Source organism: Dasypus novemcinctus, chromosome 2, assembly GCF_030445035.2.
Source record: "Dasypus novemcinctus isolate mDasNov1 chromosome 2, mDasNov1.1.hap2, whole genome shotgun sequence".
Taxonomy (NCBI): domain Eukaryota; kingdom Metazoa; phylum Chordata; class Mammalia; order Cingulata; family Dasypodidae; genus Dasypus; species Dasypus novemcinctus.
Window position 1 is genome coordinate 195,415,328 of NC_080674.1, and position 14,365 is coordinate 195,429,692.

General features: G+C 41.1%; 1 protein-coding gene across 2 annotated transcripts in view; it reads right to left on the reverse strand.

Annotated features, from left to right (window-relative positions):
• Positions 1–8,256: 8,256 nt before the first annotated feature.
• LOC101435388 (interferon-gamma-inducible GTPase 10-like) overlaps positions 8,257–14,365 on the reverse strand; it is a 28,909-nt gene continuing 22,800 nt past the window's right edge. For both annotated transcript variants that reach the window (XM_058283825.2, XM_004468578.5), the window contains exon 2: positions 8,257–13,863. In XM_058283825.2, the coding sequence (XP_058139808.1) occupies positions 12,588–13,844 (1,257 nt within the window). In that variant the 5' untranslated portion in view covers positions 13,845–13,863 and the 3' untranslated portion in view covers positions 8,257–12,587. The remainder of the gene's footprint in view (positions 13,864–14,365) is intronic.

The following is a 14,365-nucleotide window of genomic DNA, read 5'->3' on the forward strand; positions in this document are numbered from 1 at the left end:
ACTGCACCTCCAGCACATTAGCATGAAAGTCTTATGAAGGGAGATCCCATCTGAGTCCAGATTCATCACACATAAACACCATTTCCAAAGAGGGGCCATCTGCCCTGGTAGTTAACCCCATCGGCCATGACCATAACTCCCATGGGTCTCTTTAGCCCTCAAAGGAACCAATATCTGGGGGTTGTATCTGCTTTATCTGTCTCTCTGACTCTGCTCAGTTGTGCATGAGGGCAAACCTTCTGCCAGCCTCCAGACTCTTTTTTAGAAACTCGTACCCGGGCCTCCTTGACCCGTGTAGAGCTGGCCCATGTGCACGCAAGGAGTACCCTGCCGCATAGGGGAGCCCCACGGGCAAGGAGAGCCGCCCAGTCGGAAAGAAAGTGCAGCCTCCCCAGGAATGGCTCCGCAATGGCGCCGCCCACACTTCCCGTGCCGCTGATGACAACAGAAGCGGACAAAGAAACAAGAGGCAGCAAATAGACACCGAGAACAGACAACGGGGGGGGGGGGGGGGGGGGGGGCGGGCGGGAATTAAATAAATAAATAAATCTTAAAAAAAAAAATCTTGTTGGCTTAGCGTGCAGGAAACGGAGATCTAAGCCATCAAACAGTAAGACTTTCCACAATCTTCCCTGGATAACTGCTTTTCCGGTCCTGACTTATAATTTCCAAGTTCAGTTAAGTCCTCATATGGGGCACTATCCTCTGGGGACTAATTTTCTGCAGGCTTGGAATTTTCTAGCACATCAATTTCTGGTTTCTTTGTGCCCAGCAGTTTAATTCTCAGAATATCTCTTTCCTCTTTCATTTTCCTATGAGCTGCAAGGAGAAGCCAGACTACATATTCTACATTTAATTTGGAAATTTCCTCAGCTAAGTGTCCAAGCTCAACATTTTTCAAATTCTGCCTTCCATCTAACCTCAGGAGTCAATTTTTCCAAGTTCCTGCCACTTTAAAACAGGATCAGTTTTTCTCCCCCCAGTTTCCAATAATAGTTTCATCATTTCCTTCTAAGACCTCATCAGAAATAACTTTAGGGTCCATATTCCTATCAACAACCTCATCAAAGAAATCTAGGCCTTCTCAATCAATCATCTCACAATTCCTCCAAAAAATATCCCTTTCCCACTTATAGTGTCAATGCAATGTTTATGGTATTGCTACCAGAAGCACCCCACTCTTCTGGGACTACTTTCTGTTTTAGTTTGCCAATGGGCCGTCAATGTAAAGTACCAGAAATATGTTGGCTTTTATAAAAGGGATTTATTTGTGGTAAAAACTTACAGTTTCATGGATGTGAAATGTCCCAAATCAAGGCACCATTAGAGATGCTTTCTCACCAGAGTCAACTACCTTGCGATGAAGCAAGATGGGAGGTAATCTCTGTGAGGTCCCACTCAACCTTGCCCTCTGGGCTCACTCTTGGAGTCCAGCTCCTGAAGTTCAACTGCGAACACCCTGGCATAGGGCTTGTCACTTTCTGGGCCTCTTCTATCAGTCTTGGCTGCTGGACATTTTCCTCTGTTCAGACACATGGCATTACTTTCCCTGAGCCAAAGCTCTTTGAGCTTCTTGGGGGCTCTATCCTTGCAGCTCAGCTGTGGACAAAACTGGAATTCTTCCTCTCACATTGCAGGATCAGATATGGTGTCTCCTTCATCCTGTGTGTGTCTCTCTGTGTGTCTCCATTTTATCAATCCCATCAAGAGGGCTGAGACTCAACCTGAGTCATGCCTCACTGACATAGTCCAGTCAAAAAGGGGGTCTGACACCTCCAGGAATGGATCAGTTCTCTTCACAGGATTCATAAAAGCACTGCAAACTCTCACATTCATCAAAATTAAAAACTTTTGTTCATCAAAGGACTTACCCTTGAAATTACAAAACAAACTAGAATATAGGAGAAAACATTTGTAAACCATATTTTCAATTAGGTTGTAATATACAGAATATAAAAATAAATCCTACAACTCAACAACTGAAAGGCAAATAACCCAATTAAAAATGGGCCAATGTTAAATATGTTCCTCCAAAGAAGATGAATATGCATTTCTCCAAAGAAGATGTAGAAATTCTTCCATGTGAGCATCTCCCATGAAAAGATGCTCGACATCATTAGTGTTTAGGAAATGTAAATCAAAACCACAACGAGATACCATTTCATGCTCATTGGAATGGCTAATATTAAAAAAAATGTAAAATAGCAATTGTTCAAGAGGATGTGGGAAACGAGCACTCTTTCATTTTTTGGGGACATGTAAAATGGTGTATCTACTGGCGAAAGTAATATGGCAGTTCTTCAAAGAGTTATATATTGAACTACCTTATGACCTGGCAATTCCATTTCTAGGTATATTCCAAAAGAGATTGAAAACAGGTTCTCAGATACTTGTAGAAGTATATTTATAGCAGCATTATTCACAATAAATAAAAGATGGAAACAAGCTAAGTGTACATCAACAAATGAATGGAAAAACAAAATGTGGTACATACACACAAGGAAATATTATTTAGTCATAAGAAAGAATTAAGTTATGTGATATGCTGTGACATGGAAGAACATTCCCAATGTTGGTGCCATCCACATGGAGAGCTGATACAGCAAGATGATGTAATAAAAAGAGACACAGAGAAGAGACAACATGAGACACAATGAACTAGGGAACTGAGGTGATACACAAGAATATTGCCTCTCTCCCACTCTGGAATGTCCCAGGATGGGTTCCCGGAGCCACCTAATGAGAATACAACAGGCACAGAAAAACACTCAGCAAATGGACACAGAGAACAGACAACAGGGTGGTGGGGGGGATAGGAAAAAAATCAAATAACTAGGAATAATTTTACTAAAGATGTAAATGACATATACACAGAAAACTACACAACACTGTTTAAGGAAATCAAAGAAGACTTAAATGAAAGTAAGAATATTCCCTGTTCATTGATAGGAAGACTAAGTATCATTAAGATGTCTCTCCTACCCAGACTGATCTACAGATTTAATGGAATCCCAATAAAAATCAACACAGCATTTTTTACCAAATTGGAAAAACTGTGAAGTTTGTTTGGAAGGGCAAGAGGCCCTGAATAGCCAAAGACATATTGAAAAAGAAAAATGAAATCAGAGGAATCACACAACCTGACTTTAAAACATGGTACAAAACTACAGCGGTCCAAACTGCATGATATTGGCACAAGGATAGACGTACTGACCAATGGAACTGAATTGAGAGTTCTGATGTAGATCCTTGCCTATACAGTCATCTGATATTGGACAAGGCCACCAAACCAACTCAATTGGGAGAGAATGGCCTCTTCAACAAACGGTGCTTAGAGAACTGGATATCCATATGCAAAAGAATGAGAGAGGAGCACCATCTCACACCTTATACAAAAATCAACACAAGATGGATCAAAGATCTAAATATAAGAGCCAAGACCATAAAGACCTTGGAAGACAATATAGGAAAGCACCTATAGGACCTCATAATAGGAAATGGTTTTGTGAGCAGTGAATGAAAGCACGTGCAGTGAATGAAAAAATAGATAAATGGGACCTTCTCAAAATGAAAACCTTTTGCACCTCAAAGGATTTTGTCAAAAAAAGTGAAAAGACAGCCTACCCAATGGGAGAAAATATTTGGTAATCATATATACGATTTGATAGGAGCCTAATATCCAGCATATATAAAGAAATCCTATATCTCAAAAATAAAAAGACAAGTCATTTAAAAAATGGGCAAGAGGTTTGAACAGACACTTCTCCAAAGAAGAAAATACAAATGGCTCAAAAGCACATGAAAAGATGCTCAACATCACCAGCTATTAGGGAAATGCAAATCAAAACTACAATGAGATACTATCTTATACCCATTAGACTGGCTACTGTTATAAAACAAAGGATTACAAGGGTTAGAGAGGATGTAAAGGAATGGGAATCCTTATCCACTTCTGGTGGGAATGTAGAAGGATTCAGCCATCGTGGAGGACAGTTTGGTCCTCAAAAAAACTAACAAAAGTTTTGCTATATGACTTAGCAATTCCACTGCTGGGTATATACCCAGAAGAACTGAAAATAAGGACATTAGCTGGTACGTGCACACCAATGTTAATAGTGGCATTATTCATTATTGCCAAAAGTTGGAATCAACCCAAATGCCCATCAATAGATGAATGGATAAACAAAACGTGGTATATACACACAATGGGATATTATTTGGCTGTAAGAAGGAATACAGTACTAACACATGGGATAACATGGATGAATCTTGAGGACCTTATGTTGGGTGAAGCAAGCTAGGCATTTAAGGACAAACACAACCTCTCTGATATGAATTAAGCAAATTGAGCCATCTCAGATAGCTAGAGTCTGAAAGATAGGTTTATAGGAAATGGGGCGGGGGGCAAGGAAGGTTGTGAGCCAACTCTGACAGGAATGGAATCTATGATAAATTGGAGGTAAGTAGTTGTGCAGTGAAGGGATGTGACAGGGGCATAGGGGTACTATTGGGTTTGGCTGTGCAGGTTTGATGGGTGGTAGGATTCAGAGGATGGGCCAGATGGTCCATGGACTTGGGGAGAGGGTTGTGGGGCAAGCAGGTGAACACAGGAGATTGGCAGTTATGTGGTTGAAACTATAATGTTGAGAAAACTCTTTTAGACAATATAATGAGGAAGGGTGTTGGGTGGAGGGCATTTGGCACAGGGTGCACCTGGGGCAGGCTTCTAGGGAGTGTGTGAGTGCTCATCATGTCAGAGTGTGTTATATCAGTGGGTAGAGACCCATACAATGAGCAGGAAGGTATTGTACCCCCGTTCTGGAGAGGCCTGATGTTCTCAAACAGAGGGGAGGGTGTCTCTCAAGACTAGGGGTGACTACTAATGGGGGAGGACCAACTAGAGTGTCAAGCCCTCAGCATTGTTGCAAGTATCTATGAATCTTGCCATTCAAGCAGTGAAGCTTGGTTGTCACTGTGAGCCTCAGGGAGCGGGGAAGAGAGGAACAAATGGGTGGAAGATGATGTAATTGGGGGACAATGAAAGTGTTCCGCATGATCATGCAGATATAGGCCATGTTAAATTTCACCAAAAATTTATTAAAGTGTATGGTCTAAAATGTAAACCATAATGTAAACTTCTGACCATGGTTAGTATTTGAACATAGGTTGTAGCAAATGTAATATTCACATGTGAAAAATCATTGTTGAGGAAGGGGGAAAAGGGTGAAGGTGTTGGGTATATGGGAGTCCCCTATATTCTGGATGTGAATTTACTGTGACCTAAAACTTCTTTGAAGACATAATGAAAAAAAATGAGGTTAGACACTGAGGAAGAAATGGGAGAGATTGCCTTGCCACTGTACATGCAGGACAATGCCTATTACAGTGATGAAAGGCAAAATGTAAAAAAAAAATGTTTTATAATATTTTTCATGTTTTAATACTCCAATTTTTTAAATTTTTAATTAAAAATATTTTTTCATTCCTTTTTTAAAATATGTTACATTAAATAATACGAGGTCCCTGTATATCCCCCCACCCTCTTCAACTCACTCCTCCCACATCAACAACCTCATTCATCATTGTGGGACGTTCATTGAATTTGCTGAATACATTTTGGACCACTGCTGCACCACGTGGATAGTGGTTTACATTGTAGTTTACACTCTTCCCCAGTCCACCCAGTGGGCCATGGCAGGACACACAGTGTCCAGCAACAGTCACTGCAGTACCACCCAGGACAGCCCCAAGTCCTGAAAATGCCCCCACATCATATCTCTTCTTCCATCTCCCTACCCTCAACAGCTACCATGGCCACTTTCTCCACATCAATGCTACAATTTCTTCCATTACTAATCACAATAGTTCCATAGTAGAATATCAGTAAGTCCACTCTAATCCATACTCTATTCCTCCCACCTGTGGACCCTGGGATGGTTATGTCCATTCCCCCTCTACATTGAGAGGGACCTTAGATTCCACATGGATGATGGATGCAATTCTCCTGCTTACTGTTGTAGGCACTCTTGTCTCCGTTGCTCTCACCTCTCTGTTAGCTGGCCAGGGTAAGTCCAATACACCAGATGGTAAGAGTTGCAAACCCTGAGCCTCAGAAGACTTGCAACTCCTAATACCCCAATTTTAAAACTCTATTTTAGTTTTTCTAAATTATTATGCATTTTATTTCTAATGTTTAAATTTGTCATTACTATTTCATTTTCTATTAATTGAATTTGGCAATATATAAGATACATTTCTGAAGAAGTTTTGGATCACAGAGGGGCTTAACTATGGCAGAGGAAGAGCACTGGTGTGGGGTGTCATTGATGGGGGATGCATGGGAGGGAGTACACCTGTGCATACATGTAAGTTCTATAGATAAGTTTGGATGTTCACTGGGTATGGACACAGTGGGTAGAGATTCACACAAGGGAGTGCTGGGTTCCCATCCTGGGGAACTCTGTCACATCCCCAATGGAACAGCAACAATCCCCCAAATGCAAGGGTAATGACCAGTGAAGGATGGTCCAATGATGGACCCTTGATACTGATGACTATGCTTATGAGCCTGTGTGCTTGAAATTTCAACCAGGCCTAGAGCTGCAGTGTGCCTAAGAGTTAACTCCTGAGAGCCTCCATGTTGCTCAAATGTGGCCACCCTGTAAGCCAAACTCAGCATGTAAATGCATCACCTTACCTCCAGTGTGGGACATGACTCCTGGAAATGAACCTTTCTGGCACCGAGGGATTACTACCAAGCACCAGTTGGTGGTGCAACTAGAAAAAAACCCTTGAATAAGAGGGGGAAAGGTAAAGACAAATGAGTTTATATGGCTAAGAGACTTCAAAATGAGTGGGGAGGTCATCAGAGGGGTAGCCCTTATGCAAGTTCCCAGAGATAGTCAAAGTAGATACAACCCCAGGTAGTGGTGCTCCTGAGGGCTATGGAGGCACACAGGTTCTACAGTCATGGCAGATGGCTCTGGAATTCAGTGACTTGCCAGTGGGCCCTACTTTGGAATTTGTGCTCCTGAATGTGATGGAGTTGGACTGAGATGTGACCTCTCCACATGTCTCTTCTGTCACTTTTAAAGAACCTGTGGTCAGTGCTGGGGTTGGTGTATGCTCAGGAAACTTGAATCCCTGGACTGTCCATGTGCTAGCTAGGACATGAGCCTCAGGAGAGTTGCAACACTTACTCTCTGGTTCATTGGACTTACCCAGGTCAGCTAACTGGTAGGTGAAAATGATCAACCACTACACCAGGGAACCGAGAGAGTCTACAATTGCAAGCAGGAGATTTGCATCCATCAGCCACATGAGATCTAATCCCCCTCTCAATTTAGAGGTGGTGTGGACATTGCCATCCCAGGGTCCACAGGATAAAGGAATAAAATATGGATTAGAGTGGACTTACTGATTTTCTACTATAGAATTATTGTGACTCTAGCAAGAAATTGTATCATTGATGTGGAGACAGTGGCCAAGGGAATTGCTGAGGGCAGGGAGAGGAAAGAAGAGGTGTGATATGGTGGCATTTTCAGGACTTGAAATTGCCCTGAATGATATCTCAGGGACAGATGCAGGACATTATATGTCCTGCCATAACCCACTGACTGGACTGGAAGGAGCGTAAACTACAATGTAAACTGTAATCCATGTGGTGTAGCAGTGTTCCAAAATGTATTCACCAAATACAATGAATGTTTCACACTGATGAAAGAGGTTGTTTATGTAGGAGGAGTGGGGGTGGGTGGGGAGTGCAGTATATGGGAACCTCCTGTATTTTTTAATGTAACATTTTGTGTGATTTATGTATCTTTAAAAAGACGGTGGAGAAAGTGGCCATGGCAGCTGCTGAGGGTAGGGAGAGGGAAGAAGAGATATGATGTGGGGGCATTTTCTGGACTTGGAGTTATCCTGGGTGGTACTGCAGGGACCCATGGCCCATTGGGTGGACTGGGGGAGAGTGTAAACTACAAGGTAAACCATTATCCATGTGGTGCAGCAGTGCACCAAAATGTATTCACCAAATGCAATGAATGTCCCACGATGATGAAAGAGGTTGTTGATGTGGGAGGAGTTGGGTGAGGGGGGTGGGAGGTATATGGGAACCTCTTATATTTTTTGAATGTAACATTTTAAAAAATAGAGAAAAAAACAAAAAAAGTGAAATGTGTTGGCTTTTATAGTGGGGATTTTATTTAGGGTAAAATCTTACTCAAAATTTCCAAATCAAAACACCATCTGAGAATCTTTCTCACCAAAGTCAGCTACTGTTTATTCTGGCATCGTACAATGTGATGACGATGATCAGCACTCTGTACGGAGATCCCTGACTTCCCCTCTAGAATCTACTCCTCCCAGAGCTCAGCTGTGGGCAACCAGGCCTAGGGTTTGTCTCTTATCAGGCCTCTTTTCCCAGTTTTGGCTGTTCTGCTTTCTTCCCGAGTTCAGTTGCAAGCTATCAGGTGTTTGGCTTGTCTCTTCAGCCTTGAATTACTCCGTGTGTTCAGCCTTTTGGGGTCTTCTCTCTGTGCCTCTATAATCTGCTGATTCTAAACTGTAGAACCTTACTCAGCCCCCAGAGCTTTACAATTTTCCTGCAGTCCTCTCTCTGACATTGCAGGATTAATAAGGCAGCTTCCTTTCTCCTCTGTGTGTGTCTCTCTTTGTGTTTACATTTATATAAGGTCCAGTAAGAAGGTAGAGACTCAACCTGAATCATGCTTCATTGATGGAGTCCAATCAAAAAGGCCTCACACCCAAGGAATGGATTACTGCAAAAACATAAGCTTTTTCTTTTTTGGCATTCATAAAAGAAATTCATACTGTCACTCTCCACCTTCTAAATTCCAAGAAGACATGTTTTTTCCATATGCAAAATACATTCATTACTTGACAATATTTCAAAAACCTTAAATTATTTCAGTGGTAATGCCAAGTACAAAATCAGATAAAAATCAGTTATAGGCATGCAGTTTTCTTGGGACAAAATTCACCCCCCTCTTCTGCCCCAAGCTGTAGACTGGTGAAACATAGGATACTAGTTATCACTTTCCAATATACAAAAAGAGATGATCATAAGATAAACACTGACATTATCACAGGGGGAAACTGGGAGGGAAACAGGTCTCATGGGTCTGAAACAGTTCAAATAATCTACAGGGCATACTCCATTAGATTTTAAATCTGTGAGTTATCCTTAGAACAGTGTTTTCTTTTCCTTGGGTCTTCGTGGAGGTCTACCCCATCAAATGACTTGCCCAGTAGCCATTTTCTCAGTTTCACCATCATCAAGCATCTGGGTGGCAACTGAGTTCTAGACCTCAACCTCTGACCTTACCCCTCCCCCCAAGAACAATGGATTGAAGGCCACACTATCCTGAATATCTGGGGGACAACTTAACTCTCTTAGTATAGTGAGGGGATAACAACATTCTTCCTAATCTCTGGCATACCAGCCCAGACAACTAAGAACAGTGGGTGGGGACTTAATTCTCCCAACCTATGGGAAATAGCCTCAACCCCTCAGAACAATGGGATGGTGACCTAACTCTCCTCAACCACTGATGGAATGCGCTCCACCATCCCTTTTGCCTGGGACAGCCAAAATCTCCCTGACAATGAGCTGGAAGGTCCACCCTTTTGAAATCCCAGGGCAAACTCACCCTTTCCACACCCATGGGTGAGGTTCCACTCCTGGACTGAGAAGATGTCTCAAGCCCGGGCCACAGTTTCCATGGTTTTCCTCTTGAAGCTCTTTTCCCTCAGTCTCTCCCATCTATGACTCTTTTGGTCCAGGATGACAGTAGTTTCATTAACACAGATCTCATTTGTTGGTTTAGCATGCAGGAAACAGAGGTTCAGGATGTGAGAGAGTTAGACTTTCCACAATTCCTTCCTGGATAACTGTGATCCCAATTCTGACTTACACAGAATTGGCTGGCTAGTTCTAAGTTTAGTTAAATCCTCACATGGAGCAATAGCCTCTGTGGGCTTGTTTTCTGGAAGGTCAGATTTCCCAAACCATCAATTTCTGATTTCTTTGTGCTCAGCAGTTCAGTTATGAACTTATCTCTTTCCTATCATATTTTGCTATAAACCACAAGGAGAATCCAGGCCAAATTCACATTTGATTTGGAAATTTTCTCAGCTAAATGTCCTAGTTCATCACTTCCAAATTCTGCCCTCCATTTAAAATAAGGAGTAAATTCTGTCAAGTTTTCTGCAACTATAAAACAAAGATCAACTTTACTTCTGTTTCCTGTATTATTTTCATCATTTCCTTCTAAGGCCTCATCAGAAATAACTTTAGGATGCATATTCCTACAAACAGTAGCTTGAAAGCAATCTAGGCCTTTTCTATCAATCATCTCACAATTCCTCCAAAAATACCTTTTACCCCTTTATATAGCTGTTCCAACATTTTTGGTAATGGCAAGCAGCAGTACCTCATTCTCCTGGTAACAATTTCTGTCTTAGTTTGCCAATGGGCTGCTGATTCAATGTACCAGAAATTGTTTGACTTTTATAATGGAGGTTTACTTGGGGTGAAAGGTAACTGTTCTGAGGTTGTGAAATGTCCAAGATCTCTGCCTTCTCCTCCAGAATCTACAATCTCTTGAAGCTTAGCTATGGGCAACTATGAATAGGGCTTATCTCTTTCTGGGTATCCTCTATCAATACTAGCTGCTCTTCTTTCTTCCTGAGTTCATCTATGAGCTATCAGGCATATGGCTCATCTCTCCATGGACCTCAGAATTTTTACCTTTTTGGGGTTTCTCTTCTTGATCTCAGCTGTAGTAAAACCTGGGGTCCTTTCTCCCACATTGTAGGATGCAATATGACTGTTTCCTTTCTCCTGTATGTGTCTGTCTCTTTCTGTGTCTTGTTTATAACAGACCAAGTAAGAGGGTAGAGACAATCTGAGTCATACCTCACTCATGTTGGACAATCACAATGGTCTCATACCCACAGGAATGGAGTAGTTAAAGAATATAATTTTTCTCTTTCTGGGAATCATGAAAGAAATTCAAACCATCACACTGAGAAAGTGGGCCTATCACCATATATGCACAGAAACTAATCCTGTGATACCAAGATTTTAAGAAAAGAAAGAGCTTTATTGTGAGGCAACCAAACAAAGAGACAGGAGGCAAAGCTCGAATTTGTCTCCCCAAGTCTAAAGTCCTTAGTGTTTTTATGGGATTCAAACAAAGGAAGGTAGAGATAGTGACACAATTTAAACTGGCATATGCTGATTGGTAATTTACAGAATCTCCTCAGGGGGAAAGGAAAGGCTTACAGTACAGGCGTGGTGTAATTGGGCATGTGCAGAAGGGCATCATTCTTATTCATGCACCACATGATCTAAAAATGGCATCTTTAATATGAAGAGTGGGTGGGTATTTAACATGGAGGATGTCATTAGGTTACTTCTGGTGACATTTAGTGGGGAGTGCACAAGTGGTAGCCAGAGAACCTCTGAGAATTGGTTAAAACTAGGGGGGATTAGAACAAACAAGATATAAGGAGGGAAGAACAAGTATTTAGTTATAATAATAAAGTTCAAGAGAAATGTCTGGTTGTAATGATGGGTATATAATAACTATATCAAGTAAGGATCAAGGGAAGCATCTAAGCCTTTGGTGAAAATGAGTCAATGTTAATAAATCTTGTTATAGCTGTTTCATCAGCTTGGGTAGATGCATGAGTGCCAGGGGCAGTTATACAAGAGCTTCAACATTCTGACCCACTTTTCTCATCCTCTGTCAACTTTCTCTCTCTGAATCTAAAGCATTTCCCCACTACACACTTTCCACTATTCACTTGGCCATGTTTCCATATTTGTGGGCTTTCTCCTTATTTGGTTTGGAGGCAATTGTCAGGATGATTAGGAAAAATCATGCATAAAAAAGACTATTGGTATTAGCCATCTTGATTTTTACTCCAAATCTTATTATCTGAGTAAATAATGTGAATGCAGACTAATTCACGTGGAAAATATTAACTATACAATGCAACTGTCGTTAATCAAACCGAATGGAACAGAAAATGCATAAATCAGGCCTTGGCTAAATTTCCTGAGCACAACAGTGAAGACACAATATAGAATAATGGTTTTCCTCCAAATGTAAATTCTTTATTTTCACCTATAGGAGAGTTGACCTGGATCTTATGAGGAACAAAATCCCTACACAAAAACCAAAGGACATGAGGACCATTTGCCCTTCAGTAATTCAAGACTCCACCTTCACCTCATCTGCTTAGACTTGAGCTGTTTAAACTTTTTTGTTTTTGTTTTAAAATTTATTATTTATATCAATGTTACAAGTGACTTAAAAAACACAAGATAATATCATAACTATAATAACAATATACCTTTTTTGTCAGTGGGTATTCCCTGCCCCCCCCTTTGTTAATTCCTCAATATAAAGTTTTTGGGATGGTGTCTTCTCTGACTGATTTAGGCTATGAAGGGTCACAGATATTATGGGACAGAAGAATGGAATTTTTTCCATAAAATTGAAGATACTCCTTGTTTTTGGAATGAAGCCGGCCTGTCCTACTGTTTAGTTAGTTGTTCAGGTAGGCCTGAAGAACTTTAAACTCATGTGCAAGAGAATTTTAGCATCGTTAACCACTGTGTCAAGGAATTTCAAATGCAGAAAGTAGGTTTTAAGAAATTGCATGACACTAGAAGAGAGGCCTCCATTCACTGAGCAGTAGCATTCAAAGCAATTCATCACCTTTGCTTCTATACTGTCATCCTTCACAAGTAACCAGAAATCTAAGGATTCAGTAGAGTTCTTTATCTTCTGCATGGATATGCCCAGTTTCTGAGCAATCACATTTAATGATTTATCATCCAGACCAAAATAGCTTCGGTAACGATTCAAACATTTCTCTTGTTCAGGCAAATCAAAGCCACAGATAATGGGCATGAAGGGCATGAAGGCCAAACACGCAGACTTCAGTGCCTCCAGCCAGATCACCTCCTTCAAAATTTCTCTCTTTAAGTCAATGGCAGCATAAGACAAACTGGGCAGCAGGAGGGCAAATGTATGGCGCTTGTGAGCAGGGAGCTCTTTCAGCAGTGTCTCCTGTAGGCTTGGAAAATCAAAGTCATGCAGGTGAAAGTTTGAGACCAAGAAGATGCGTGGCTTACGCACTCCAATGTTAGTGAGGTTTTTCAGGCAGTCGTTTCGAATCTGCTGAAGGACTTTTTCCTTTTGGAAGGTCTTGGGTTTGCTTTTCTCTTCATTATATAATTCAAGGTCCACCTTGGTTCTAACAAAGTAGAAATTCTTCCCTATTTTCTTGATTTCCTGGGCCAGAAGAACATCATTTAACATGAACCGTGTGGAAGAAATGATGATGAAAAAGTCATACTTTTCAAATTCTAAATTTGCTAGATAAGATTTTAGAATGAAGTTGGGGGTCCCTGTTCCAGGCAGGTCCCAGAAATTTACATTGGGATATTTTGGATGTTGATACAAAGTTTTTTTCTCTGTGGTCTCCACAACTCCAACCCTAGCATACCCTTCATCTTCATAACTAAGACCTCGCAGGGCATTGATGAAACTGGACTTCCCAGTCCCAGACTCTCCAATCACAGCCAAATCCAGGGTAGCATCCTTTGCTTCCTCAAGTGATTTCTGAATCATGTCAACCATATCCTTCAGTTTTCCCTTCTTAAGAGCTACTTGAATATCAGTGAGTGTTTCCTGGGAAAGGATGCTTCCTGCTTTACTGATTAATGTGGCATAGTAAGGGATCAGGTCAGAAGCCATCTGCTGAAAATTCTTTCCTGACAGGAAAGCTGATATAAAAGGATCCATGGTTGTTAATTGTAGATGTCTGGAGAAATGAAAAGAGAATAAGGAGATGAGGTGAATGGGTCAGATTAGGGTTACGCTGGCAAAACACAACTGGTCTCAAGGGGCTGCTCCCATTATATCACACTTATTCTTTTTATTATTATGAATTTATTATTTCCTGATGACTTTAGTTTCCACTTCTATAGGAGACTACTTATTCTCTATGCTGATGACTTCTATATCCCATGAATCAGCCTCTCAGATAGTGTGGTAAACAGAGTAATGCCTTCCCCAAGATTTCCACATCCTTATCTCCAGAATGTAAAAATTTGTTTCCTTACATGGAAATAAGACATTGGCTGACGTGATTGAGTTAAGGATCTTGAGATGGAAAGTTTGTCTTGGATTGTCCAGGTGATCTTGATATAATCCAAAGAGACCTTAAAAGAGGGAGGCAAGAAAGTCACAAGAAGAAGGGGAGGGGTTAATATAAGCAAAGGTTGGAGTGAAATACTCAGAATCAGAGGGAAAAAGTCATGATT